The sequence below is a fragment of the Solea solea genome, chromosome 19, assembly GCF_958295425.1.
Source record: "Solea solea chromosome 19, fSolSol10.1, whole genome shotgun sequence".
In the NCBI taxonomy this organism is placed as follows: Eukaryota; Metazoa; Chordata; class Actinopteri; order Pleuronectiformes; family Soleidae; genus Solea; species Solea solea.
Genome location: NC_081152.1, coordinates 22,546,015 through 22,573,514, shown reverse-complemented (window position 1 = coordinate 22,573,514; position 27,500 = coordinate 22,546,015). Strand labels below are relative to the sequence as shown.

The following is a 27,500-nucleotide window of genomic DNA, read 5'->3' as shown; positions in this document are numbered from 1 at the left end:
TTCTCTGTGCTGTTTTTTTATTTATATAAAACTAGAAACTCATCCATTTCTCTGTGTGTTGTTTTTTTATTTATATAAAACTAGAAACTCATCCATTTCTCTGTGTGTTGTTTTTTTATTTATATAAAACTAGAAACTCATCCATTTCTCTGTGTGTTGTTTTTTATTTATATAAAACTAGAAACTCATCCATTTCTCTGTGTGTTGTTTTTTATTTATATAAAACTAGAAACTCATCCATTTCTCTGTGTGTTGTTTTTTTATTTATATAAAACTAGAAACTCATCCATTTCTCTGTGTGTTGTTTTTTTATTTATATAAAACTAGAAACTCATCCATTTCTCTGTGTGTTGTTTTTTTATTTATATAAAACTAGAAACTCATCCATTTCTCTGTGCTGTTTTTTTATTTATATAAAACTAGAAACTCATCCATTTCTCTGTGTGTTGTTTTTTTATTTATATAAAACTAGAAACTCATCCATTTCTCTGTGTGTTGTTTTTTTATTTATATAAAACTAGAAACTCATCCATTTCTCTGTGTGTTGTTTTTTTATTTATATAAAACTAGAAACTCATCCATTTCTCTGTGTTGTTTTTTTATTTATATAAAACTAGAAACTCATCCATTTCTCTGTGTTGTTTTTTTATTTATATAAAACTAGAAACTCATCCATTTCTCTGTGTTGTTTTTTTATTTATATAAAACTAGAAACTCATCCATTTCTCTGTGTGTTGTTTTTTATTTATATAAAACTAGAAACTCATCCATTTCTCTGTGTTGTTTTTTTGTTTATATAAAACTAGAAACTCATCCATTTCTCTGTGTGTTGTTTTTTTGTTTATATAAAACTAGAAACTCATCCATTTCTCTGTGTGTTGTTTTTTTGTTTATATAAAACTAGAAACTCATCCATTTCTCTGTGTGTTGTTTTTTTGTTTATATAAAACTAGAAACTCATCCATTTCTCTGTGTGTTGTTTTTTTATTTATATAAAACTAGAAACTCATCCATTTCTCTGTGTGTTGTTTTTTTATTTATATAAAACTAGAAACTCATCCATTTCTCTGTGTGTTGTTTTTTTATTTATATAAAACTAGAAACTCATCCATTTCTCTGTGTGTTGTTTTTTTATTTATATAAAACTAGAAACTCATCCATTTCTCTGTGTGTTGTTTTTTATTTATATAAAACTAGAAACTCATCCATTTCTCTGTGTGTTGTTTTTTTATTTATATAAAACTAGAAACTCATCCATTTCTCTGTGTGTTGTTTTTTTATTTATATAAAACTAGAAACTCATCCATTTCTCTGTGTGTTGTTTTTTTATTTATATAAAACTAGAAACTCATCCATTTCTCTGTGCTGTTTTTTTATTTATATAAAACTAGAAACTCATCCATTTCTCTGTGTTGTTTTTTTATTTATATAAAACTAGAAACTCATCCATTTCTCTGTGTGTTGTTTTTTTATTTATATAAAACTAGAAACTCATCCATTTCTCTGTGTGTTGTTTTTTATTTATATAAAACTAGAAACTCATCCATTTCTCTGTGTTGTTTTTTTATTTATATAAAACTAAAAACTCATCAATTTCTCTGTGTGTTGTTTTTTATTTATATAAAACTAGAAACTCATCCATTTCTCTGTGTGTTGTTTTTTTGTTTATATAAAACTAGAAACTCATCCATTTCTCTGTGTGTTGTTTTTTTGTTTATATAAAACTAGAAACTCATCCATTTCTCTGTGTGTTGTTTTTTTATTTATATAAAACTAGAAACTCATCCATTTCTCTGTGTGTTGTTTTTTTATTTATATAAAACTAGAAACTCATCCATTTCTCTGTGTGTTGTTTTTTTATTTATATAAAACTAGAAACTCATCCATTTCTCTGTGTGTTGTTTTTTATTTATATAAAACTAGAAACTCATCCATTTCTCTGTGTGTTGTTTTTTTATTTATATAAAACTAGAAACTCATCCATTTCTCTGTGTGCGTTGAAGCTTTAGGTGTTTGAACTCCGTCCCGTGGGAACATGATTCCACTCCTTGTTTTGGCGTGTGCAGTGTTGTTTCGGGGCGAGCTGCTGTCGGCTTCATTTACTGCTGATTTTGAGAAAAGTGCGACTGGAGCGGGATCTGGAGCTCACATGTGAACGTCTTAATGTTTAGTGACACGGCACAGAGCTGTGGAACATGTGTCATTGTTTGACCTTTGACCCCGTTTGTCCAGGCAGGAATGTAGCGTCTTCCTGGAGACGTGAGAAGGACGCAGAAATGCAGTCAATGGAGAATTATTATTATTGTTATGATTATTTTCATTTAGAATCATAAAAAGCTTCATGTTAATTTTGTTTGAAACTCTCTCTGAAGTTTCTGGTGCACAGATGTTCACGTGAGATTTGAGCTCAGTTTGGCTGAGATTTGGAGTTGAATGTGTTTTTAAATGTGCAGTGACTTCCTCCATGTGTAATATTCAGCAAATGTGTTGTTGAAGGACCTCGTGCCACGCTGTGAATCTGGATTCTGTCACTGATTTGTCTGCATGACTCAGTGCTGATGACAGGTCGCTGCTTCAACTCCTGGCAAATCAAACTGGATTTGTTTCAGTTGATAAACGGCTGTGCAGATGTGCATCTGTGCATCTGTACATCTGTGCATCTGTACATCTATGCATCTACGCATCTGTACATCTGTACATCTGTGCATCTGATGCATCTGTACATCTGTACATCTGTACATCTGATGCACAGATGCATCAGATGTAAAGATGCGCAGATGCACAGATGCGTAGATGTTCAGATGCGCAGATGCGCAGATGTACAGATGCACAGCTGCACAGATGTACAGATGCACAGATGCACAGAAGCGTAGATGTACAGATGCACAGATGCACAGATGCGCAGATGCGTAGATGTACAGATGCACAGCTGCAGAGATGCACAGATGTACAGATGCACAGATGTACAGATGCACAGATGTACAGATGCACAGATGTACAGATGCACAGATGCGTAGATGTTCAGATGCACAGATGCACAGATGTACAGATGCACAGATGTACAGATGCACAGATGCACAGATGTACAGATGCACAGATGTACAGATGCACAGATGCACAGATGTACAGCTGCACAGCTGCACAGATGCACAGATGTACAGATGCAGAGATGCAGGAGTGACTGTGTGGATAAAGACTAAATGGTCCTCCGCTGACTCTAAAGTGCACACACAAGTTTCCACTTTGTCCAGAGGCTTCAGTGTCAGTCCTGAAATCAGAGGCCTGTGACATGGTGCTCACTGAGCTCAGGGTGAGCTCAGTGAGCCGCGCATGTTTTTAACTTAAATGATTGATAAACGGCTCATTTGGTTCCTGGTGAATCTGCTTATTTTTCACTGTATCTGGACTCATTTTACAAGCACTTCCTAACATTGAAGCTATTTCTGTCGCGCTCTTTGTTTAGTTGCTGCTCGTCTTCTTTTGTGAATGATGTCAGTGCTGCTGAGTTCAGGGCCAGAGGGTGAACGGACGCTCAGTCGCTTCATTGTTGCACATAATGACTTCCCTATTGAAAATGACCTCATTGACCTCAGAGACAGACAGTAAGACGGCCTGGTCCACAGCCTCAGCCTCAGGCTGAGCCGGCATTTTACACACACACACACACACACACACACACACACACACACTCACGCATGCTAACACACACACACACACACACACACACACACACACACATGCACTCACGCATGCTAACACACACATGCACACACACACACACACACACACGCACTCACTCACGCATGCTAACACACACACACACACACACACACACACATGCACACACGCACTCACGCATGCTAACACACACATGCACACACAAACACTCACGCATGCACACACACACACACACATGCACACACACACACACATGCACACACACACACTCACGCATGCACACACACATGCGCACACACACACGCATGCACACACACACGCACTCACGCATTCTAACACACACATGCACACACAAACACTCACGCATGCACACACACACACATGCACACACACACACACACTCACGCATGCACACACACACACTCACGCATGCACACACACACACACATGCTAACACACACACACTCACGCATACACACACACACGCATGCACACACACATATTCACACAGAGATTATAATCTGAGAGGTTGAAGTGGGACTAACTCACAGAGAATACATGTTTCTAACATGCTCAAAGCTTTTGACCTTTGACCTCTGAAGGTGTTTGTTTTTAAAGCTGCAGTATGTAATTGTGTTGTTTGTTCTTCATGAACAGAAACTAAGTTTTCTAAACAATTTATTTGCTGAAACTATCAGACCTGCCCGAGGGAGCGTTTGTGTTTATACAGCAGCGCAGCAGGGGTGGGCGGAGACAAGACTGTTACCTGTTTGTGTTAAAGGAGTTGATTTTCTTTCACAGAATCTGTCTCATTTCTGTTTGTTCTCTTTGTTCTCAGGGTTTCTGAAGCCCCAGTGCTCGCTGGCTCCCTCTATGGAGCGAGGTCGCTCAGGTGAACCGTGTTCCTGCTTCAGCGGCGTTTGTGCTCTGCATCAGCGGCGCCTCTCGTCAGGTAACAGCCACTGTACGTACAAACTCTCTTACCTTCTTACTCAGCTCATGTGAATTGTGTTCATCTGCCAGTTCTTTGTTGACTCTCTCATGATCTCACTGCAGCGTGGAACGGTTCATGTTCATGAAAACAGAAATCATATGTGATGTGGATGAGGTCGACTGACTGATGTCAGTGTAATCCAGATTATATTCGATGAAGAAGAAGAAATGGTTGTTTGACTGTCGTTTCTTCCTTAGATCAGAATGAAGCTTCTGCTTATTTACACTCTCTGTTAGTCCAGCTTAGATTAACTGTGAGATTTCAGTGATGCTACATTTAGCGTGTGTTGACATCAAACAGAAACACTGCTCACACAATCATCATAACGTGTACGTTCATGTGCTCTGGTGAAAATGAAACAGTGAGACCAAAATAATCAAAGAGAAATATAGAAATAAGTTGTATAGATTTTTCATGGATGATTGTGTTGTGTGTCACTTGTGTGTGTGTGTGTGTGTGTGTTGTACAGTTTCTTTGTTGCGAGTGTCATTCATGGAAGACTCTGACAGTATGAAGTTGGTCTGTTGTTGTGATGATTGTTGAACCAGATTTGAAAGAAGAAACCAGTTGTTGTTGTTTAATCATCTTATTTCTAAACTTCAAAGAGATTTTTTCTCTCGTTATTTTTAAATATCAGTGACGTCATGTTTGAGTCCAAGAAAACCCATCAAATCAAATTAGCAACAATAAGGGTTTTTACACACACACAGAGGCACACACACGCACGCATACACACACGCACGCACACACACACACACACGCACGCATACACACACGCACGCACACACACACACACACGCACGCATACACACACACACTCACACACACACACACATGGACGCACACACGCACGCACACACGCATACACACGCATACACACGCACACACACACACATGCACGCACACATACACACACGCACACACACACACACACACACGCACATGCACGCACGCATACACACACGCACGCACACACACACACGCACGCACACACACACACACACACACACACATGCACGCACGCATACACACACGCACGCACACACACGCACGCACACACACACACACACACACATGCACGCACGCATACACACACGCACGCACACACACGCACGCACACACACACACACACACACATGCACGCACGCATACACACACGCACGCACACACACACACACACACACATGCACGCACGCATACACACACGCACGCACACACGCACGCACACACACGCACGCACACACACACACACACACACACACATGCACGCACGCATACACACACACGCACGCACACACACACACACACGCACACACACACACGCACGCACACACACACACATGCACGCACGCATACACACACGCACGCACACACACACACACACACACGCACGCACACACACGCACGCACGCACACACACACACACACACACATGCACGCACGCATACACACACGCACGCACACACACGCACGCACACACACACACACACACACACACACACGCACGCACGCATACACACACACACACACACACGCACATGCACGCAGGCATACACACACGCACACACACGCACACACACACACACACACACACACACACACATGCACGCACGCATACACACACGCACGCACACACACGCACACACACACACACACACACACACACACACACACAGAGGCACACACACACACACGCACACACACACACGGCCTCAGGTCTTTCTCTTGGAGACTCAGTTCCGTGTGTAGTCGGTGATTAATGGCGTCTTTGCATGTGGAGCTACAGTGATTGACAAGTTAACTGAGGCTCTCAGAGCTCCGCCCCTCAGTGACTCCGCCCCCAGCAGAGTCAAATGTACTTGAGTGCTTTTATTAAACTCAGAAGTGTAAAGAGCAGAAAGTCTTTGTTGTGTTTGTTTCTCTCTGTGTTTAAATCTTCGCTGAATGTTTTTAAACGTCTTTTTACGTTTGTTTGTCTCTGATCTGAAGACAAACGTCTGCACGTGTGTCTGTCGTTGGTTTAATTCCCGGTGTGCGACCTGAGATTGTCCCAGACTCATGTTCAGTTGTGGATTGTTTAGATTAGATCATAACTTTTCCATATTTATCTAGGATCTAATCACTGCACGCGTTAGAATCATATTCACCTGTGATTCTTATTAAAGGTATAAATGAATGTTGGTTCAGGGTTCAGGGTTCAGCGTCTGATGCAGACAGGAAGTCCTGAGCAGAGACACAGCAACATTTACTCGACCCAGGAAAAGAATCACCAGAGTTTTCTGAGTATTTTTCCTTTTTAAAGCAGATTCAAAGTGTAAATCTAAAGATGAAAAGTCTGTGTTTCGCTGGCAAATACTTTTTCATGGACGAGTTTGAACACGACGTCTGAGTGAGGTGCACTTTTTCCGCCCGCCTCGCCCCCATCTCTGTATTTAAAGAGCTGTCATGATTGATTGCAACAGTTTTTTTTCCTGTCACACCCTGAAGTGAAGGTGGGTATTTTTCCCTCCGCTGTTAGAAGTGAAGAAAACCATCTCTCTGTTCTCTCTGTTGAGACTGTTCTAAAAACACCAGGTTATTTTGTCTAAGTCAGAGTCAGAGGAGAGAAGAACAACTTTGATTTGACTTTTCTGTTGGTGTGTCGCTTTAGTTTGAAAACCTTTTGTGTGCAGAGTGAAGTCACTGCTGGCAGCAGCAGCAGTAACAGCAGCAGCAGCAGCAGCAGCAGTAACAGCAGCAGAAGCAACAGCAGCAGTAACAGCAGCAGCAGCAGAATAACAGCAGTAACAGCAGCAGAAGCAGCAACAGCAGTAACAGCAGCAGCAGTAACAGCAACAGTAACAGCAGCAGCAGTAACAGCAGCAGCAGCAGCAGTAACAGCAGCAGCAGCAGCAGTAACAGCAGCAGAAGCAGCAACAGCAACAGTAACAGCAGCAGCAGTAACAGCAGCAGCAGCAGCAGCAGTAACAGCAGCAGCAGCAGCAGCAGTAACAGCAGCAGCAGCAGCAGCAGCAGTAACAGCACAGTAGTATAGTATAATAGTATTCATTACATAGTGTCGTCATTTGATATTTTCAATAGAGTTGGTTAGTAATTGTGTTTATTGTGTGTTTGTATGCTGCACAATTTACACCAAAACAATACAAGTTACTGCTTTATTTAGATAAAAGTGATCAAATTAAAAGAAAATGAATTGTGAAGTGTGTGACTGTCCTCAGAGTGTGTGAGTGTCCCCAGAGTGTGTGACTGTCCTCAGAGTGTGTGACTGTCCTCAGAGTGTGTGACTGTCCTCAGAGTGTGTGACTGTCCTCAGAGTGTGTGACTGTCCTCAGAGTGTGTCCTCAGAGTGTGTGACTGTCCTCAGAGTGTGTGTGACTGTCCTCAGAGTGTGTGACTGTCCCCAGAGTGTGTGTGACTGTCCTCAGAGTGTGTGACTGTGTGACTGTCCTCAGAGTGTGTGACTGTCCTGTCCTCAGAGTGTGTCCTCAGAGTGTGTGACTGTCCTCAGAGTGTGTCCTCAGAGTGTGTCCTCAGTGTGTGTGACTGTCCTCAGAGTGTGTGACTGTCCTCAGAGTGTGTGACTGTCCCCAGAGTGTGTGACTGTCCTCAGAGTGTGTGATTGTCCCCAGAGTGTGTGACTGTCCTCAGTGTGTGTGACTGTCCTCAGAGTGTGTGACTGTCCCCAGAGTGTGTGACTGTCCTCAGAGTGTGTGACTGTCCTCAGTGTGTGTGACTGTCCCCAGAGTGTGTGTGACTGTCCTCAGAGTGTGTGACTGTGTGACTGTCCTCAGAGTGTGTGACTGTCCTGTCCTCAGAGTGTGTCCTCAGAGTGTGTGACTGTCCTCAGAGTGTGTCCTCAGAGTGTGTGACTGTCCTCAGAGTGTGTCCTCAGTGTGTGTGACTGTCCTCAGAGTGTGTGACTGTCCCCAGAGTGTGTGACTGTCCTCAGAGTGTGTGATTGTCCCCAGAGTGTGTGACTGTCCTCAGTGTGTGTGACTGTCCTCAGAGTGTGTGACTGTCCCCAGAGTGTGTGACTGTCCTCAGAGTGTGTGACTGTCCTCAGTGTGTGTGACTGTCCTCAGAGTGTGTGACTGTCCCCAGAGTGTGTGACTGTCCTCAGAGTGTGTGACTGTCCTCAGAGTGTGTGACTGTCCCCAGAGTGTGTGACTGTCCCCAGAGTGTGTGACTGTCCCCAGAGTGTGTGTGACTGTCCTCAGAGTGTGTGACTGTCCTGTCCTCAGAGTGTGTCCTCAGAGTGTGTGACTGTCCTCAGAGTGTGTCCTCAGTGTGTTTGACTGTCCTCAGAGTGTGTCCTCAGTGTGTGTGACTGTCCTCAGAGTGTGTGACTGTCCCCAGAGTGTGTGACTGTCCTCAGAGTGTGTGACTGTCCTCAGAGTGTGTGACTGTCCCCAGAGTGTGTGACTGTCCTCAGAGTGTGTGACTGTCCTCAGAGTGTGTGACTGTCCCCAGAGTGTTTGACTGTCCTCAGAGTGTGTGACTGTCCTTAGTGTGTGTGACTGTCCTTAGTGTGTGTGACTGTCCTCAGAGGGTGTGACTGTCCTCAGTGTGTGTGTGACTGTCCTCAGAGTGTGTGACTGTCCTCAGAGTGTGTGACTGTCCTCAGAGTGTGTGACTGTCCTCAATGTGTGTGACTGTCCTCAGAGTGTGTGACTGTCCTCAGAGTGTGTGACTGTCCTCAGAGTGTGTGACTGTCCTTAGTGTGTGTGACTGTCCTCAGTGTGTTTGACTGTCCTCAGAGTGTGTGACTGTCCTCAGAGTGTGTGACTGTCCTCAGAGTGTGTCCCCAGAGTGTGTCCTCAGAGTGTGTGACTGTCCCCAGAGTGTGTGACTGTCCTCAGAGTGTGTGACTGTCCTCAATGTGTGTGACTGTCCTCAGAGTGTGTGACTGTCCTCAGAGTGTGTGACTGTCCCCAGAGTGTGTGTGACTGTCCCCAGATTGGTGACTGTCCTCAGAGTGTGTGACTGTCCTCAGAGTGTGTGACTGTCCTTAGTGTGTGTGACTGTCCTCAGTGTGTGTGACTGTCCTCAGAGTGTGTGACTGTCCTCAGAGTGTGTGACTGTCCTCAGAGTGTGTCCCCAGAGTGTGTCCCCTGCCGTGGCCACAATGACAAGCCGTTGTGGGCGTCGCGGGGCGTGCAGCGTTGACGAGGCAGGAGGATTGTGGTTTGTGCTGAACCTCGGGCTCACACTGATGTGGTCCAGCTCTGGTTCCTGTGGTCTGACATTGTTTAGCATTTTCAAAAACAAACTTTGACTGGAAAGGAGCGTGAGAACGCCGGCGCTCCCTCGCTCCCTCGCTCCCTCGCTCCCTCGCTCCCTCGCTCTTTTCCACAGAATTATTTCTGCAAATGGGGGAAAAAAGGCATCATTGAGTTCTTGTTTTATGAGAAAACCAAGTCATGATGGGAGAAGTTGTGGTGAATGAGGTGAGAGAGAGGGAGAGCGTGGAAGAGAGCCGGCATTGAAAAGGGCCCTCACAATGCAGGCCTTGTGCTGTGAGCTGGTCTGTCCTCGGCGAGCTGAGCGCAGGAATGGAAAAGATTATCCACAGGAATGTCTGGGGTGCCCTCAAACGGAGCGACCGCGTGACCGGCCAATGGGAAGCGAGCCTGCAGAGCGGCGGGCTAATGTTTTCCTGATGAACTCGGCCGCCTGCTCCACAGAGCGTCTGAGCGCACATATGGTCTGTGTTTGGAGCAGCAATTCTGCCTGCAGAGAGAAGAGGAGGGGCCAGGGGGCCGGGGGGGAGTGGCCGGGGGGGCCGGACGTAGATGATGGTTCCCCTCGTTTTCATCTCATTAGCTGTGGATGGAGTCGGGTATTGTTTGGATTTAACTCCAGTTGTGATTCTTCTTAATGACGTCGATTTACAGCTGCTTAAAAAATACAGAAATAAAAGAGTTGAAATGATTTTAATCAATAAACGTTGGCTGCTTATTATCTGTTAATCAGCCGATTATTACACGTAAACATGTGTTAGTTTGTGGATGACCCGGTTCATGGGTTTTAAACTGTAAAAATACGACCTCTGGTTCAAATATTAGTCAAGAAAAAAAATCAACTCCATCAGATCAATCATCTGAATTAGGGTTCTTAACAGCATCACAGTGTGTGTGTGTGTGTGTGGACACTGAGGTGGTGGTCGAGGACACATCAGGCTAAAGAGTGAGGTTTAGGTTAAAGTGTCAGTGTCAGTGTCTCCTCCTCATGTTTCCCATGACGAGGTCCTGCAGAGGTCACAGGGGTCACAGAGCGGCGGCTCGTTAGCCTTGCAGCTCTCTCTGCTCGCTGCGCTCTAATTGGCTGAACAGACTCAGCGCTGACCGCGGCTGCTTCCCAGGTCACACACACACACGCACACACACACCCACACACACACACGCACACACACACACACACACGGAGCTATTTTTAATACACAAACTCTGTCTGGACTCGTCTTCACCTCCTGTCTGTGTTTTTAATTGCTGGGCTTGACTTGAGTCCAGATAACTGGACTTTGTAAAACCTTGGATAAGAACTGTCAAACTCTTCCGTTAATTAGATCAGAATTTATATTAAACTTATATAATAAAAGGAAACAGGGATTAGAAGCAGAAAAACTGTGTAATTGTCGTCCAGACTCTGGTTTTGTGTTTATATTCAAGATAAACATGGAAACAATCACAGAATAATGAAGCTTATTGTTGAAAATTTCACATTTAATTCAAAACAGCTTTGCCTCAGAGTTTATTTTCAATAAAATCACACGTGTTTCCTCTTGACGTCAGACAGCAAATATGGTTTTTTTTTTTTTTTTTTAAGTTTTCAAGACACAAACTATTTTAGTATGATGTGAAACGTCACCTTTTTCTATATTGTTTATTAAATCTTTGCTGTCGAGACTGAGTGAAACCTGCTGCGTGTGAACGCTCAGTGCTGTAAATACCTGAACTTAATGTACAGTTGATTATCAAACACACACACACACACACACACACACAACTGCCCACAACTGCCAACATTCACTGTCATTGTAATCACTTTTCTTTGTTTTTATCTCGACTGAAGTTTGAACGACGAGGGAAACGTATTAGCATTTATTTAATGTATATAATTCATTTATTTACAGCAGCAAACAAAGGTCATATCAGCTGGGATTGTTTGTTTGTTTGTGAGCAGCATCATCAGAAAAGTTTAAAGGATTTGGATAAATGAAGGTCATGACCTCAGAAGGAAGTTAGATTATTAGCAGATCATTTTGAAAACAGTAATGAAGCTTGTGACAGAGTGAACCCTCTGTGAAACCTTGTTTTCCTGCTCTGTTCTTTTCTTTTGCTGTCGTCTCTTCAGTCGTATAACTCGTCCATCATCGATGTACGGGTTTCCCCTCAGTGGTGTTGCCCCTGGTGGCTGGCTGTCGTCACAGCATCAGCAGTAGCATTAGCAGCGGAATAAACAGCAGCAGCAGCAGCAGCATCATTAGCAGTAGCAGCAGCATTCGTGGCAGCTGTAGCATTAGCAATAGCAGCAGAATTAGTAGCAGCAGCATTAGCAGCAACATTAGCAGCAGCATTAGTAGCAGCAGAATTAGTAGCAGCAGAATTAGTAGCAGCATTAGTAGCAGCAGCATTAGCAGCAACATTAGCAGCAGCATTAGTAGCAGAGGAATTAGTAGCAGCAGCATTATTAGCAGCAGCATTAGTAGCAGCAGAATTAGTAGCAGCAGCATTAGTAGCAGCAGAATTAGTAGCAGCAGCATTAGTAGCAGCAGAATTAGTAGCAGCAGCATTAGTAACAGCAGAATTAGCAGCAGCATTAGTAGCAGTATTAGAAGCAGCAGCATTAGTAGTAGCAGAATTAGTAGCAGCAATAGCAACAGCATTACTAGCAGCAGCATCAGTAGCAGCATTAGTAGCAGCAGAATTAGTAGCACCAGCTTTAGTAGCAGCAGCATTAGTAGCAGCAGCATTAGTAACAGCAGAATTAGTAGCAGCAATAGCACAGCATTAGTAGCAGCAGAATTAGTAGCAGCAGCATCAGTAGCAGAAGAATTAGTAGCACCAGCATTAGTAACAGCAGAATTAGTAGCAGCAGCATTAGTAACAGCAGAATTAGTAGCAGCAGCATTAGTAACAGCAGAATTAGTAGCAGCAATAGCAACAGCATTAGTAGCAGCAGCAGAATTAGTAGCACCAGCATTAGTAACACAGAATTAGTAGCAGCAGTATTAGCAGCAGAATTAGTAGCAGCAGCATTAGTAACAGCAGAATTAGTAGCAGCAATAGCACCAGAATTAGTAGCAGCAGTATTAGCAGCAGAATTAGTAGCAGCAGCATTAGCAGCAGCATTAGCAGCAGCAGAATTAGCAGCAGCATTAGCAGCAGCATTAGCAGTGACGCTTAGGTCCCAGCGCTGCTCACACTGATGTCAGTCGTCCACATCAGCTCAGTAGAAATGAGAGCAGCTAAGCCTGTGATAACTCAGTGAGCCTTTAATCCCTGGGCAGCAGCAGCAGCAGCAGCAGCAGCAGCAGCATTAGCAGCAGCAGCAGCAGCATCTCACTTAAATATTATGTCATTGTTGAGACGAGCAGGATGTGGTCGTGTCATTGTCATGTTCACAGTTTAATTAAGGCTGTAGATTCATGGAGCTCAGAGTGAACGGCTGAATTCTCTAAGGCTGTCATTATGAATTTAAATTTGATCATGGAAACATAAAAGAAGCGGCGTTTAAATGTGAATTATCTGGACTACAACGTAATTAAACATTAAACTTTCCCGTCACAGATCATTCATTCTCTCTGTAGTGACTGAGTTTACACAACACACCGAGACAGAAACTGTGCATTTTTATTAGCATTAATTAAACATGAATAAGCAAGTTCTTGTTTCTGAACATGGAACAATATGTTAATCACTGAAATATGTCAGCATGAATATTCAAGTCAAATCATAACATACATGATCTCAAGGCTCTGTACATACACAACATATGAATGAGTGTGTCCTGATTCTGGTCAGTTGATTAAAAAAAGGACAGAATCAGAGGCTGAAGCTTCATTTCAGACGAGGACGGGGACGGGGACGAGGACGAGGACGAGGACGAGGACAGTGTGGCTCCTGAGTCACAAAACTAAGTTCTGCTGAAAAATGCAGCAAAAATAAATGTGAAATCTGAGTGTTATTAAAAACAGGAGAGACTTTTTATTTGTTCCTGTCTTGACTATAAAATGATGAAGAATGCAAAATGTTTGCGTTAAAAACATCTGGATTATCTCACAGTTCCTCACATTTATTTATCAGGACTTTATTTTCTCTCCAAACCTTGAGTTTCCTGCTTGTTTTGTTTTCCTTTGCTTTTGTAACCGAGAAGAAAACAAGACAAGAATGCCGAGATGTTTGACTTGGACTCTGAGTTCTGTTCTGACTCAACACCCGGTCACTGTTTGTGTTCTGCACAGATTTATCATCATGTTGTGTCACTAAGGTTCATCTCTGAGATGTTGCTGCTCACCAAGGATCATTAGAACATCATTCTGAACTCTGTAGTTCTGGTTCTGGTTCTGGTCATTTAGTCTCAGCTGCTCTGTTCTCTGTCTCTGACTCAACAGAAACAACAAAATAACTGCATGTATTCCATATTTGTGTAAATATTAGTGCTGTCAAACCATTCAAATATTTAATCACGATGTACAGTATTTTAGAGCATTTATTTGAACTTTGAATTGAAGGCCACAATTGACACATCAATGTTAACTTGGCCATTAACATGTGGCCTTTCACGAGTGCAAATCTCTGTATCTGTAAACCACTGCACAATAAACAGGCCACTAACCAACTCTTGAATATTCAGGAACAAAATGAAATATTGAAAATAAACAATATTCACACACTTTGCATTCAAGTACTAAACCAATACACACAGATGCTTCATTAAGTTAGAGTTGCTCGAGGTTGACGTGGACAATAGTGTGCACGTTGTAATGTTTAATGCTACGGACTTTTATTTTGATACACCGGAAACAGGAAGTACGTCATGACATGCTAGGATGTAAACAAACAATAAAGTGTGGCTAGCAGAAGCTCCCAAGGAAACTGCGTGTATCTGAATGTATTAACGACATAACAAGTCACACGTTACATATACATTCTTTCCTTTTTCTGTCCCATTCTTTCTTCTCATTTTAATGCTCTTATCAACATAGACAAGTGGATCTGCTTGCTTTGTGCAGATGTTTTTTTATTGAGACAATATCTCTGTCACCTGCATATTGTGACTTATTCCTCTTATTGTGAGAGCCGCACAATAATAAGAGAGGCTGTGTATCAGCCTGCAGTGTGTGAATAAAGCGAGCTAATCCGAGCTAAAGGAGCTAGCGGGCGTGTTACTAGTTGTCGCAACATCAATAATAATAACACAATAATAACGTTAATAACATGTTTAACTGACAGCATGAGTCAAAATAGTTGGAATTGATGATTAATTATAAAAAACAAAGAAAAGTCCTCGTGTCTATGAACACATGAATGTCTGTGTGTTTATCACAGTGATGATGATTTTAAATCTATATTGTGGCAGAGCATGATGATGATGATGATGATGATGATGATGATGATTGACCTGATGGTCAGTTTCCTCTGACCTCATTGACAGGAATATGTAGAGCAGCAGCAGACTGTGAGGGGGGGAGGGGCCTGTGTTCTGATGTTTATCTGATGAGACGTGTCTGACATTATCGTCGGCCTGCAGGTCGAGAGGGAGGAAGAGGAACGTGAATGTCAAGAAGTGGAAGGTCAGAAACACAGCACCTGCCATCTTAGCTCCCTCTGACTCCGCCCACAGGATTCAGTAAAGGGCAAAGCAGGAAGTGAGGGGGGCAGGTCAGGTCAGAGGTCAACAGGCCAGAGGAAACTCTGTGTGTGTGTGTGTGTGTGTGAGGACAAATTATGATTCAGAGGACATTTTGTCTGATTCTCACAAACTTGAAGGACTTTTCGAGGCTTAAAGACTTTGTTTTAGTAGTTTAGGGTCAGGTTAAAGGTTAAAGGTTAAGGACAGGCATTTAGATGTGATGGTGAAGGTTGTGTTCAGGGTTAGGGAAGATGTTTCTGTGTGTCCTCACTGAGAGAGCTGTACAAGAATGTGTGTGTGTGTCACAGAAACAAACACACCTGGGTGCACTAATGCAGGTCTGTACAGTGTGTGTGTGTGTGTGTGTGTGTGTGTGTGTGTGTGTGATGCTAATGCAGCAGCTGATGGACATGTCATGTTGGGACTGTGTGTTGGTCCTGGAGGAGCAAACATGGCTGCTTGTCTGTCACACTCCATCAGAGACAGAACCTGGTTCCTGCTGGTTTTTTACTTCCTGCTCTGACGAAGATCAGCTGACCCGATACTAAAATGTGACGTCATCAGACTGCCGCACTCTAATTGGTCAGAGAGCGTCGTCAATGACGAGTCATGAGTGCGACGTCAAAGTCCTGAATAAAGTATTGAAAGCGATACTTGAGTAAAAGTACAAGTATCTTAGCAGAAAATGACTTTGGTAGAAGTTAAAGTCGCCTTTTACAATATTACTAAAGTCTTAAAGTACCTGACATTTACTATACTTAAGCATCAAAAGTAATTTTCTGAAATAAAATGTACTTAAGTATCAGAAGTAAAAGTATTAAACAAGTGCGAACAAGTTTAGACGATATTAAAATGAACCTTCTGTCATGAATGGTGACAAACTCTCTGTGTCTGCTTGTATTTTTCTAACTCTTTGAAACTGTTGGAGTTTGTGGAGCTTCTACACGTCACACTGTGTTTTCATTCAGACCAAATCTGCGCTTTATCTGCGTGAGCTCGCTCGCTAGCTCCGCGGTTAGCCGCTCAGCTGAGAGCTGAGAGCTGAAACCCGGCGTCCGGAGTGTACGACACAAACCCGGAGACAGGAGACCAGAGCCTCGGTGTCGGACACGGTAAACAACGAGCCGCTGGTGTGTTTTAAATCCACTCGGAGCCGAAATCTGCAGCTAACAGCTGAGCGGCTAACAGCAGGTGCCGCTAAAAACAACTAGCGGCTACAAACAGGCATTACGTCACCAACTCAGCTTTTATTTTGTAGTAACGAGTAACAAGGACGGTTAAGGGAAATGTATCAGAGTAAAAGTAAAAGTCGTCAGAAATATAAATAACAAAGTAAAGTACAGATAAGTGACAATACTACTTAAGTACTGTTATGTACTGACAGCCTAAGTTTGTCCCTACAGGGATACGGTTACGCCCCCTGTGTCATGTGTTGTGAAGTGACGCCTTGTTTTCCTGTGTCCTGAGTTGAAGAGCAATACACACAGACGTGCAAAGCTTCCTGGTTTCCTCATTAATAGTTATAATACTAATCAACAAAGTATATAACAATTACAGTAACAAAGTAATTGTACTTTTTTACATTACAACACTGAAGCCAACAATGTCCAACTGTAGAGCAAAGTTAAAGAAAACATGCGTTCATCTCCAACATGTATTGGATTTAGAGACGGCACCATCGTCACCACGTTCACTGGTATTTACGTTCAGTGACTGAAGGACTGAACCGTTCTGTTAACTCATCTGAACTAATGATTCAACTTCACCCAAAACAACTGCTTTACAAGTCACGTGTTTGTGAGAAAACCGCGCCGTAATGACTCCGCCCACTTTGAGGAGGAGCTATGAAGTCAATGTGATGATACTAAACTGAGGGGATTTATTTTTTCATATTTGAATAAAAGCAGTGGAGCTCTTGTGGAGCTCTTGTGGAGCTCTTGTGGAGCTCTTGTGGAGCTCTTGTGGAGCTCTTGTGGAGCTCTTGTGGAGCTCTTGTTCTCTGTGGTTACACAATCACTGACCTTTAGTGTTTGTACACTGGGTCAAAGGGACTGTGATGAGAAGACTGAACCAAACGCCACAGGGGCCTCGTGTCCACCAGTCCATTACAGCTGCTGACACTGAACTAATTGAGCGGCGTGTTTGTGCAGCAGCGGTGGCTCCACTTTAAAATGACAGCCATGTCCACAGAGTCCATGACTCACTATTGACAAATGTCCAGTTGTTGTTCATCACGCTATTTTCCTGTGTGTTGACATTTATGAATCAGCCTGATGTGATTTCCTGTCTGAACTTAAAAAGAGATTTTTTATTTGACAGAGAACAGGAAGTTCCATCACAAGCACAGCTGATGTCTGTGGTGACATGAAGTCATTTACTGAGACCCTGCGTGTGTGTGTGTGTGTGTGTGTGTGCGTGTGTGTGTGTGTGTGTGTGTGTGCGTGTGTGCTCGTTTACATTGTCACCTCCCTCTGATGCTGCGAGACGATCTCACAGCGAGGAGTTAATCATTTACGTGACAGTTCTGCTGCAAACATTATGAAACACATACTCTGAAGTCTGTTAATGTGGATCCAGTTTATTTAAATACTCTAGTTTATTTAAATACTACACTGCGTGTGTGTGTGTGCATGTTCATGTGCATGTGTGAGTGTAAGTAAGTAGAATGTTCTCTAAAATCATTTGACCATAAAGTCTCAGTCATTTCTTTTCTTGGTACATTTGTTTTCATGAAGTAAAAAGTCCAGGAATGATTATCAAACTCCAGATAATGACTTTGATGTCACTTAATCAACATTGTTTATTATTAATACAACTTTTTATTATTAATATAATATTATTTCAAATGATTTTCAGCCTCAGTGTCTGATGTTCTGTCATGTTGTCTCCAAACACACATACACACACACACACACTCTGTGATGTGTTGTCGTCGCTGTACATACAGACTTTATAGAAGGTTTATGTCAGAGTGAGAAGCAGCAGCAGCAGCAGCAGCAGCAGCAGCAGCAGCAGCAGCAGCAGCAGCTGCCTGTAACCTGAAGCAGACACTGAGTGTGTATTTGTGTTTATTTAACACCCTCACTGCCATCTGTTCTGTGGACTGTGATACGTGTGTGTCAGCCTGGTGATTACACAACACAACACAACAGCCGGCTTCCTTCTGTAGTGGCAACATCTCACCCGACACAACACAACAGAAAACTGTTTGGAATATTCAGGCTTGTGCTGAGTGTGTTGGGGTCAGTTGGGGTCAGAGGTCATGATTCACACGTAAAAGCAGAGACGTGTTTGTGTTCATAGAACAATGAACGTGCAGCTCCTCCTCTTTTCACTTAAGATGATTATTTTACCTTCATAATACTGAAGGTATTATCATGCAGCAGTAACTCTAACACCAGCATCATCAGCAGCAGTAACAGCATCAGCAGCAGTAACAGCATCATCATCAGCAGCAGCAGCAGTAACACCAGCATCAACAGCAGCAGTAACAGCATCATCAGCAGCAGTAACAGCATCATCAGCAGCAGTAACAGCATCAGCAGCAGTAACAGCATCATCATCAGCAGCAGCAGCAGTAACACCAGCATCAACAGCAGCAGTAACAGCATCATCAGCAGCAGTAACAGCATCATCAGCAGTAACAGCAGCAGCAGTAACAGCATCATCAGCAGTAACAGTAACAGCAGCATCATCAGCAGCAGTAACAGCTTTACTCTGCTTTAAACTGTGGTCATGTGACACAAGAACAGACACGCCCCCTCCCTCTCTCGCCTCGTTGTGCAGCTGATCAGTCGATCACAGACGTGTGGACACTGGGTGTGTGTAGGAGGGGGAGGGGCTTATGCTCTGAAAAGAAGGTGTGGCCTCAGTTGCCTCTCTGATCTCAGGACTCTTGGTTCACCTCGATGACCAGTTCAGTGAGTTGTGTGTGTGTGTGTGGGCGAGCTGCTGCTCTCTCTCTCTGTGAGAGGAGTTCTGGTTCTGGTTTCTTCTGGTTCTGGTTTCTTCTGGTTCTGATCTAAGTTATGGTCTAAATGAGTAAGTGAAGAATAAACCAGTGGATGTTCACGTTCATCCTTCACTTCCGTGCTCGACGTGTCGTGAACGCGAGGACGACGTTGAAGCTGACCTCTCGTCTGCGGACGCTCGTGAACATAATCATCTGTTTTCCTTCTGTCCTTCATCTTCCTCTCCCTCCATCTCTCTCTGTCCTTCATCTTCCTCTGCCTCCATCTCTCTCTGTCCTTCATCTTCCTCTCCCTCCATCTCTCTCTGTCCTTCATCTTCCTCTCCCTCCATCTCTCTCTGTCCTTCATCTTCCTCTGCCTCCATCTCTCTCTCTTTCCTTCATCTTCCTCTTTCTCTCCCCCCTCCTTCTCTTCCTCACGGCTCTGTCCCTGAGGTTTGAGGGGAGTGGGAATGGAGAGCGAGAGAAAGCGGAGATATTCTCCCGGGGATTGTGGGAACCCACTGATAAAGGCTTGCATCTTAATCCATCCTAAGGCCTTTCTTACGGTCTTCAGTGAGCTTTTATGTGATCATTAAGAGTGTATGCTCACACACACACACACACGTGTGTGGCTTTGTGTATTTGATATGTTAATGTTTGTGTGCGACGACTTCGCTGCTTTGAATGTTGCCTTTCAAGCCTCGTACAGACGTGGAAATATCTGGGATCTCTTCTTTGACATCAGATCACAGCGAGAGTCATTTAAAGCACTCGTTCATTAATGCAGCTCTTCTCTCTGTGACGCTCTCTGTCTCTGAGCTGAGGGGAGACTTTAGGAGTCTGACAGGTGCTTATGGGTGATTCAACTCTGGGTGCCCCTCAGGGTCTGCAGCCAGTCATCAGTTACTGCTGCTGCTGCTGCTGCTGCTGCTGCTGCTGCTGCTGCTGCTGCTGATGCTGCTGCTGCTGTTACTGCTGCTGCTGCTGCTGCTGCATTACATCCCATAGTTATTTTCATAACCAGTGAGTGTGTTGAATATGTACCTGCTGCCAGTGACGTGGTGTTGTTTGTCTTTTCTGACTTGTTTTGAATGTATAAATCATTTAAATCTGTTTTTCATTCTTAATTATGAAAGAATAAATCATTATAATCTTTAAAATATCTTGTTTTGTGACAAACATACAAAACTCATGAAAACAGAAGTGTGGTCCATTAAAAAAGAAATGATTTGGTAAAATCTGCACTTCATATTGATGTGTTCTATAATCCACTTAAATCCAGATTGGGATTAAGTCTTGGAAATTCCAGTGGTTTTCTCCACTTCTTTAAATAAAAATGTGTCTTTTTTTCTCTCCACGTTTACATCACGGTGTGGTGGGCGGATCATCGCCGGCCTGTTTCATTTGTGTCAGAGGCAAAAAGACAGAAATATCTTTATTGTGAAGAATTATCACTTAAATCATTTAAAACAAGAGCAAACCACGAGGAAGAATCTGAAAACATTAACCACACCCACAAAAAAGGGTGGATTTCATCATCTGGGCTTTGAACGCTGTTCCATCTCTCCCTCAGAAAACCTGAGAACGGGTTTTAAACTTTAAAAAACAGCTCTCACACACACACACACACACAGGGAAAGTGCTTTAAAATAAAAAGACTCTTCTGTGTTTAAAGGAAGGAAATGAATTGATATAAATGTGTGTGTGCGTGTGTGTGTGTGTGTGTGGAGGGAAGTGAAGAATCAGTGTCTGGTGTGTTTTTGTGAGCAATGTGTTTTCATGCATGTTTTTTTTCTGTTTTCATGTGTGTTTGAATCTATTTATGCTCTAAAAAAAACAGAAGCCTGGAGGTCTGCTGTAATTGGCTTATTAATCATGTCTGTGTGGGTGGGATATCACTGTGTGTGTGTGTGTGAAAGATTCATGACTTATCTGGAGAGGTGAAGGAGGACAGCGGGAGTCCTCACAGACTCTCCCATGGTGAGGAGTGAAGAGACAGTTAGACGCAGTAACAGCAGCAGCAGCAGTAACAGCAGCAGTAAACAGCAGTAACAGCAGCAGCAGTAACAGCAGCAGCAGCAGTAATGAGTCACTTCTCTGTCAGTGGCCTCTCTCACACATTAGTCTGAGCTCTCCTCTTCCTCCTGTTGATGTTTGGATGTTTTCCTTCGCTCCCACACAGAGGAGGAAAGAGGAGAATCCCACTCTTGAGCTCTGATGATGGTCATGACTCATGACCTCATCTGTGAGGATGCACTTTCACAATGGCAGGAAACGTCACGTGTCAAAGTACACAAGCGCAGGAATATCAGGGAGAAGATGAGAAGGACTGAGACTCGGTCACCTTCACCTCAGAGGGCAAAGGTCAGGAGGTTTGGTGAAGGACAGACTCTGAACACGCACATAAAACCCAGACACTCATGAATTCATCCTGAGGTTTTCTGTCTTTCTTCTACATTGGTGTTGCAAACAGACTGAACTTTACAACCCCGACAGGACAGGACTCATTTAGATGTTATAAACACATGATCTCTAATCATAGTTAAAGCACGTTCTTTTCTAAACAGTAACCAGGACGATGCCAGCTGTCAATCACACTCGTGTGTGTCCGACTTTATTTTCATTTACAAACTGAGGAAGAAACTACTGAGACGTGTTTGACTGAGGTTAGAAATCAAGTCGCCCCCTGGTGGAGAATCAGTATATGTGTACGTCAGTGTTGGCGTCACAGGGAGAACTTCTCGTTAATAAGAGCTTGAACAGTGTTTCCATGATGACACGAGTTCTTTTCTCACGTTGTAGTTGAGACTAGTGTGAAAAAGACTCTTCCTGCTGTTTTTCTGCCTCTTTACTGAGTTTCACTGAGTTTCTCTTTTCACTGAAAAAATCCCCCGTAGTTTGGTGGAAAAACCCCAGCTGAAGCTTTCTGGACAGTGTGTGTGTGTGTGTGTGTGTGCGTGTGTGTGTGTGTGTGTGTGTGGGTGGTGTGTGTGTGTGTGCACGTGTGTGTGTGTGTGTGTGTGTGTGTGTGTGCGCGTGTGTGTGTGTGTGTGTGTGTGTGTGTGTGTGTGTGTGTGTGCACGTGTGTGTGTGTGTGTGTGTGTGTGTGTGTGTGTGTGTGTGCGTGCGTGCGTGCGTGTGTGGTGTGTGTGTGTGTGTGTGTTGGAAAGCAGCCAGTGAAAATGGGAGTGAGGGGAAGTCGGCAGACTGGCTGTCTTCACTTCACTCTTGTTCACATTCACTCTGTCAGTTCAGCTTTTGAGGCTCCTGATCCAGGTGGTCTATTCTCTGCTGCAGCCTCTCACCCCCTCACCTCCTCACCCCCTCATGTCCTCACCCTCACACTTCCTCACCTCCTCACTTCCTCACCCTCTCACCTCCTCACCCTCTCACCCCCTCTCACTTCCTCACCCTCTCACCTCCTCACCCCCTCACCCTCTCACCCCCTCACCCTCTCACCCCCCGTTGCCCACAATCATGCCGAGCGTGGTCGAGCCTCCCCCCGCAGCGGTGGCGTCGGCTGTCGTCCCGGCTGTCGTCCAATCGCGAGGCTCGGCAGCGCCGGGCTCATCAGTGTGAGCCAATGAGAACGCGTGTGTTTGTCCGTCACAGCAGCAGCAGCAGCAGCAGCAGCAGCAGCAGCAGCTTTATTTGACTTGTGTCATGAAGCCAAGTCCAACATGTTGAGATGAGATTGAAGAAAACGAGTCAAAGGTCACAGCGAGTGTGCGTCGCGTCATCAAAGTTCTTTAATTAGTTCTTTTAGTTCTTTTCAAAGTTCTTTTAATTAACTGAGGAGTCTTTGTGACGTGGAGCACATTTCACACTTAGTTCAGACATTCAGAGAAATGGTTTTCTGGTCTTCACTGGATACAGAACTAGAGGCTGATATTATGTACATGTATTAACTTCCTTTATTTAGTCAGGAAATAAAAAGCTGTTGTGATTTTATCTCATGAAGTGAAAACATATTTGACTGAAGTCAAACCTCAGCGAGGACCTTCAGGTGCTGCTGGTGTTTGTGTGGAGTTTATGTCGCGTTGCCACGGCGTCACCTGCAGAACCAACCAGCTCCGTAATGAAAGAGAAGATGAACATGAAACACACAGAGCTGACGCTGATGCAGGTAAATCTGTGGAGAGGAACGAGAAAAAGCGGCTGCTCTTCTCTTCTCTTCTCTTCTCTTCTCTTCTCTTCTCTTCTCTTCTCTTCTCTTCTCTTCTCTTCTCTTCTCTTCTCTTCTCTTCTTCCCAGGACATGAAAGACTTGCTGCTCTTCACTGGGATTATCCTCCAGCTCTGGGGAGAAGCTGTGATGAGCAGAGAAGAGCAGAGGAGGCAGCAGGAGAGATGTGGAGGGAAAGGGAAGGAAGCAGGGACAGAGGAGAGGAAGCAAGAAAAGCAGGAGGAGATAAAGAGACACACATCCACATTAATGCCAGCTCCACTTAAACACCTGCACATCCTCCACATGCTGCTCTCAGCATATGTAGATACACTATATATACACTATATATGTATATATACAGTGTGTATGTATATATATATACATATATATGTGTGTATACAGTACTGTGCAAAAGTTTCAGGCACCACTGGCTGTGTTGTTTTTTCTGTGATCATGTGAAGTGTGTGTGCAGTGATGCGACTTAAAGCTGCTCTTATATATTAGTGAGCTGTGGATGAGTTGAGCTCATGCTACATGTGTATGTCATGCTCAAGCATGTGTTGAATAAATCTGGTGTAATAGACGTTTTTACAGCAGAAACAAGTAACATGAATGAAGGTTCCACCCCAGTATTAACAGAGCTGTGTTATTGTTCAAGTGTAAGGGTACATCACGCTAAATACTTGACACCTTCTTTTTGTAAACAACAAAAAACTGCATACATATTTTCTGGATGTGTTCCAGTAAAGTGAAATAGAAATAATGATCCTGGCCTAAGACTTCTGCACATTTGCTACAGTTCAGTTTCACATCACAGTAGATTCTTCAGCATCGACGGTAACACGGTTTCCTCTTCCTCGTCTTTGGGGGCGCCACAGCCAATCATCTGCCTCCATGTTGTCCTCTCCCTTGTGTCCTCTTCTGTTACACCGACTGTCCTCGTGAACCTTCTCCTCGTCATCAAACCGTCACTCTCTGATTTATCTCCAAACCCTGGATTATAAACTCATTTCTAATCCTGGTCACTCCCAATGAAATATATCTGCACCTCCAACTGCAGCGCCCCCTGTCTTTAAGACAGTGTCACAAACGACTGTCCTGTAGACCTTCACTTTCACTTCTGCTCTCTCCAGCCTGTTTCACACTGTGGAAACAAACCTGCTGCTGTGTTCACTGTGAGTGTGGAGTGCATCTGTGTGACACAGTTGATGAGATGTGTGTGTGTGTGTGTGTGTGGGTCATGAGCCTCATCAGTGAGTGTAACTATATTTTCATGATTGACTTTGTTTGTCTTGGAAAGAGAATTCATCCTCCGCCCTGCACGACTTCATCTTATGTGTTTGCTGTGATCCAAAGTAAAGTTCTCTTCTACACTGACAGTCTCACACACACACACACACACACACACACACACACATACACACACACACACACACACACCCTCACCCTCCGGCTTGTTCAGCCTCTTCCTGCAGCACGTACACACACACACACACACACACACACACACACACACACACACACAGTAACTTTCTTTCCTTCGCTCCCTGGTTGATTTTTTTCCGTTCTCCATGTTCATCTATCGATCAATCTGTCTCTTCACATCCTCCTCGTTCTTTTCTCTTCATCTTCATCTCTGGCCTTTTCTCTAGAGGAGAAGGAAGAAAACGTGTGTGTGTGAGAGAACACACACACACACACACACACACACACACACAGTGTACACACACGGCTGAAGTTGTCGATCACGTCTTCTAGAAGCAGTCGTGCAGTGGTGAATTCCTCTTCCTGGTGTCACTGCAGTGAAGAGACATCATTAATGAGCAGAGAGTGAAGGTGTGATGACTCCTGAGTCACATGAGGGAGTGAACTCACCCTCGTTCACTTCACATTGTTGTGATGGTGAGGAATCAGCTGATCTGAATATTGTTTTTCCCCTGATGGTTTAGTGTCTCTTCTGTGTCTTTATAGAATTTACATCATAAAATAATCTTTATTATAAATAAATAATTTTGACAGGATTTGCTGTTACGGGAAAAAAAAATCTTCAAAGTTCAGAAGAATAAATATGTAATAGAATAAAAGCAGACTGATGGTTATCAGTTTGTTGTCTACAGTTTATAAATGTCTCATTAAAGACAGGAGGACAGACACATGGAGGACAGACACATGATTACTCATCACGTTCTTTCTTTTAGCTCCTCCTCTTCTTCATGTCTCCACTGTTGTTTTGCATCAACCTCACGTTTCCTCACATTATGGCTTATCTTTATGATTATTATTCACCTGTACAGTCTCACTGTCAGTGGGCGGAGTCACAAATGTGATGTCATTGTTACATCACATTTTCCTTTGTTCTGCAGTCATTTGATTTCCCGTCAGGTGATTGAGACTCAGGTCAGTGATGATGATAGAAACGGCTTCATTTCCACACTCACTCTGTCTCTTATGCAGCGATGAGTGACTTTAACCACAGTGTTACAGTGTTGTCATTCTTTCTGTGTGTTTTCTGTGTGTTTTCTGCTGTGCTTTCTGTGTGTTTTCTGTGTGTTTTCTGCTGTGCTTTATGTGTGTTTTCTGATGTGTTGTCTGTGTGTTTTCTGCTGTTTTCTGTGTGTTTTCTGCTGTGTTTTCTGCTGTTTTCTGTGTGTTTTCTTCTGTTTTCTGCTGTGTTTTTGTGTGTTTTCTATGTTTTCTGTGTGTTTTCTGCTGTATTTTCGCTGTGTTTTCTCTGTGTTTTCTGCTGTGTTTTCTGTGTGTTTTCTGCTGTGTTTTCTGTGTTTTCTGCTGTGTTTTCTGTATACTTATTGATGTGTTTTCTGTGTGTTTTCTGTGTTGTCTGTGTTTTCTGTATGTTTTCTGATGTGTTGTCTGTGTGTTTTCTCTGTGTTTTCTGATGTTTTCTGAGTCTTTTCTATGTTTTCTGCTGTGTTTTCCGCTGTTTTCTGTGTGTTTTCTGCTGTGTTTTTTTGTGTTTTCTATGTTTTCTGTGTGTTTTCTATGTTTTCTGCTGTGTTTTCTGTGTGGTTTCTGTTGTGTTGTCTCTGTGTTTTCTGCTGTTTTCTGTGTCTTTTCTGCTCAGTTTTCTATGTTTTCTGTGTGTTTTCTGCTGTGTTTTCTGCTGTGTTGTCTGTGTGTTTTCTGTGTGTTTTCTGCTGTTGAGTCTCTCTCGTCCTCCTCATGTGAACATAGAAGTGAAATGAAATGAGAAAAGAAACGAAGAATCAAGACGACTCAGTGTAATGATAGCTGTTAGCTGTTAGCAGGTGTTTTCTGTGTCTTTTCTGTGTTTTCTGTGTGTTTCCTGATGTGTTTTCTGTGTGTTTCCTGCTGTGTTTTCTGTATGTTTTCTGATGTCTTTTCTCTGTGTTTTCTCTGTTTTCTGCTGTGTTTTCTGCTGTGTTTTTGCGTGTTTTCTATGTTTTCTGCTGTGTTTTCTCTGTTTTCTGCTGTGTTTTCTGCTGTGTTTTTGCGTGTTTTCTATGTTTTCTGCTGTGTTTTTTGTGTGTGTGTTGACGCTCGTCCTGGTGCCGCTCGCAGAGCTTTGGCAGATCAGAGCGTGTGTAATGATTTTTATCTGCGGCTGCTCGATGAATCTGAGCTTCCTGGCTGTTTGCGTTTCCCTGGTAGTTGAATTGATGTCAGATATGAAAACTCTAATTTATTCTCTCAAATTGATGTATTACATAAAAAAAGAAAGCCAACTTGTTTATCTCATGGCAGGAGGTTCATACACTGATAATAAGATGAGCCAACCTAAAGCTTTCAGACGTTAGAACTCCCCTCAGATCCTCTTTTCTGTGGTTTTTACAGAAAGCCTGTTGTTATTTGATTAACTTTGTTCCTCATGTTGTT

At 43.3% G+C, this 27,500-nt stretch overlaps 1 protein-coding gene across 3 annotated transcripts in view; it reads left to right on the top strand.

Moving 5' to 3' along the window:
• Positions 1 to 27,500, top strand: part of rxraa (retinoid X receptor, alpha a) — an 87,846-nt gene that overhangs the window by 25,598 nt on the left and 34,748 nt on the right. For 2 of the 3 annotated variants that reach the window (XM_058616875.1, XM_058616877.1), the window contains exon 2: positions 4,517 to 4,642. In XM_058616875.1, coding sequence (XP_058472858.1) covers positions 4,517 to 4,642 — 126 coding nt within the window. The remainder of the gene's footprint in view (positions 1 to 4,516; positions 4,643 to 27,500) is intronic. The other variant, XM_058616876.1, reaches the window with a different exon arrangement.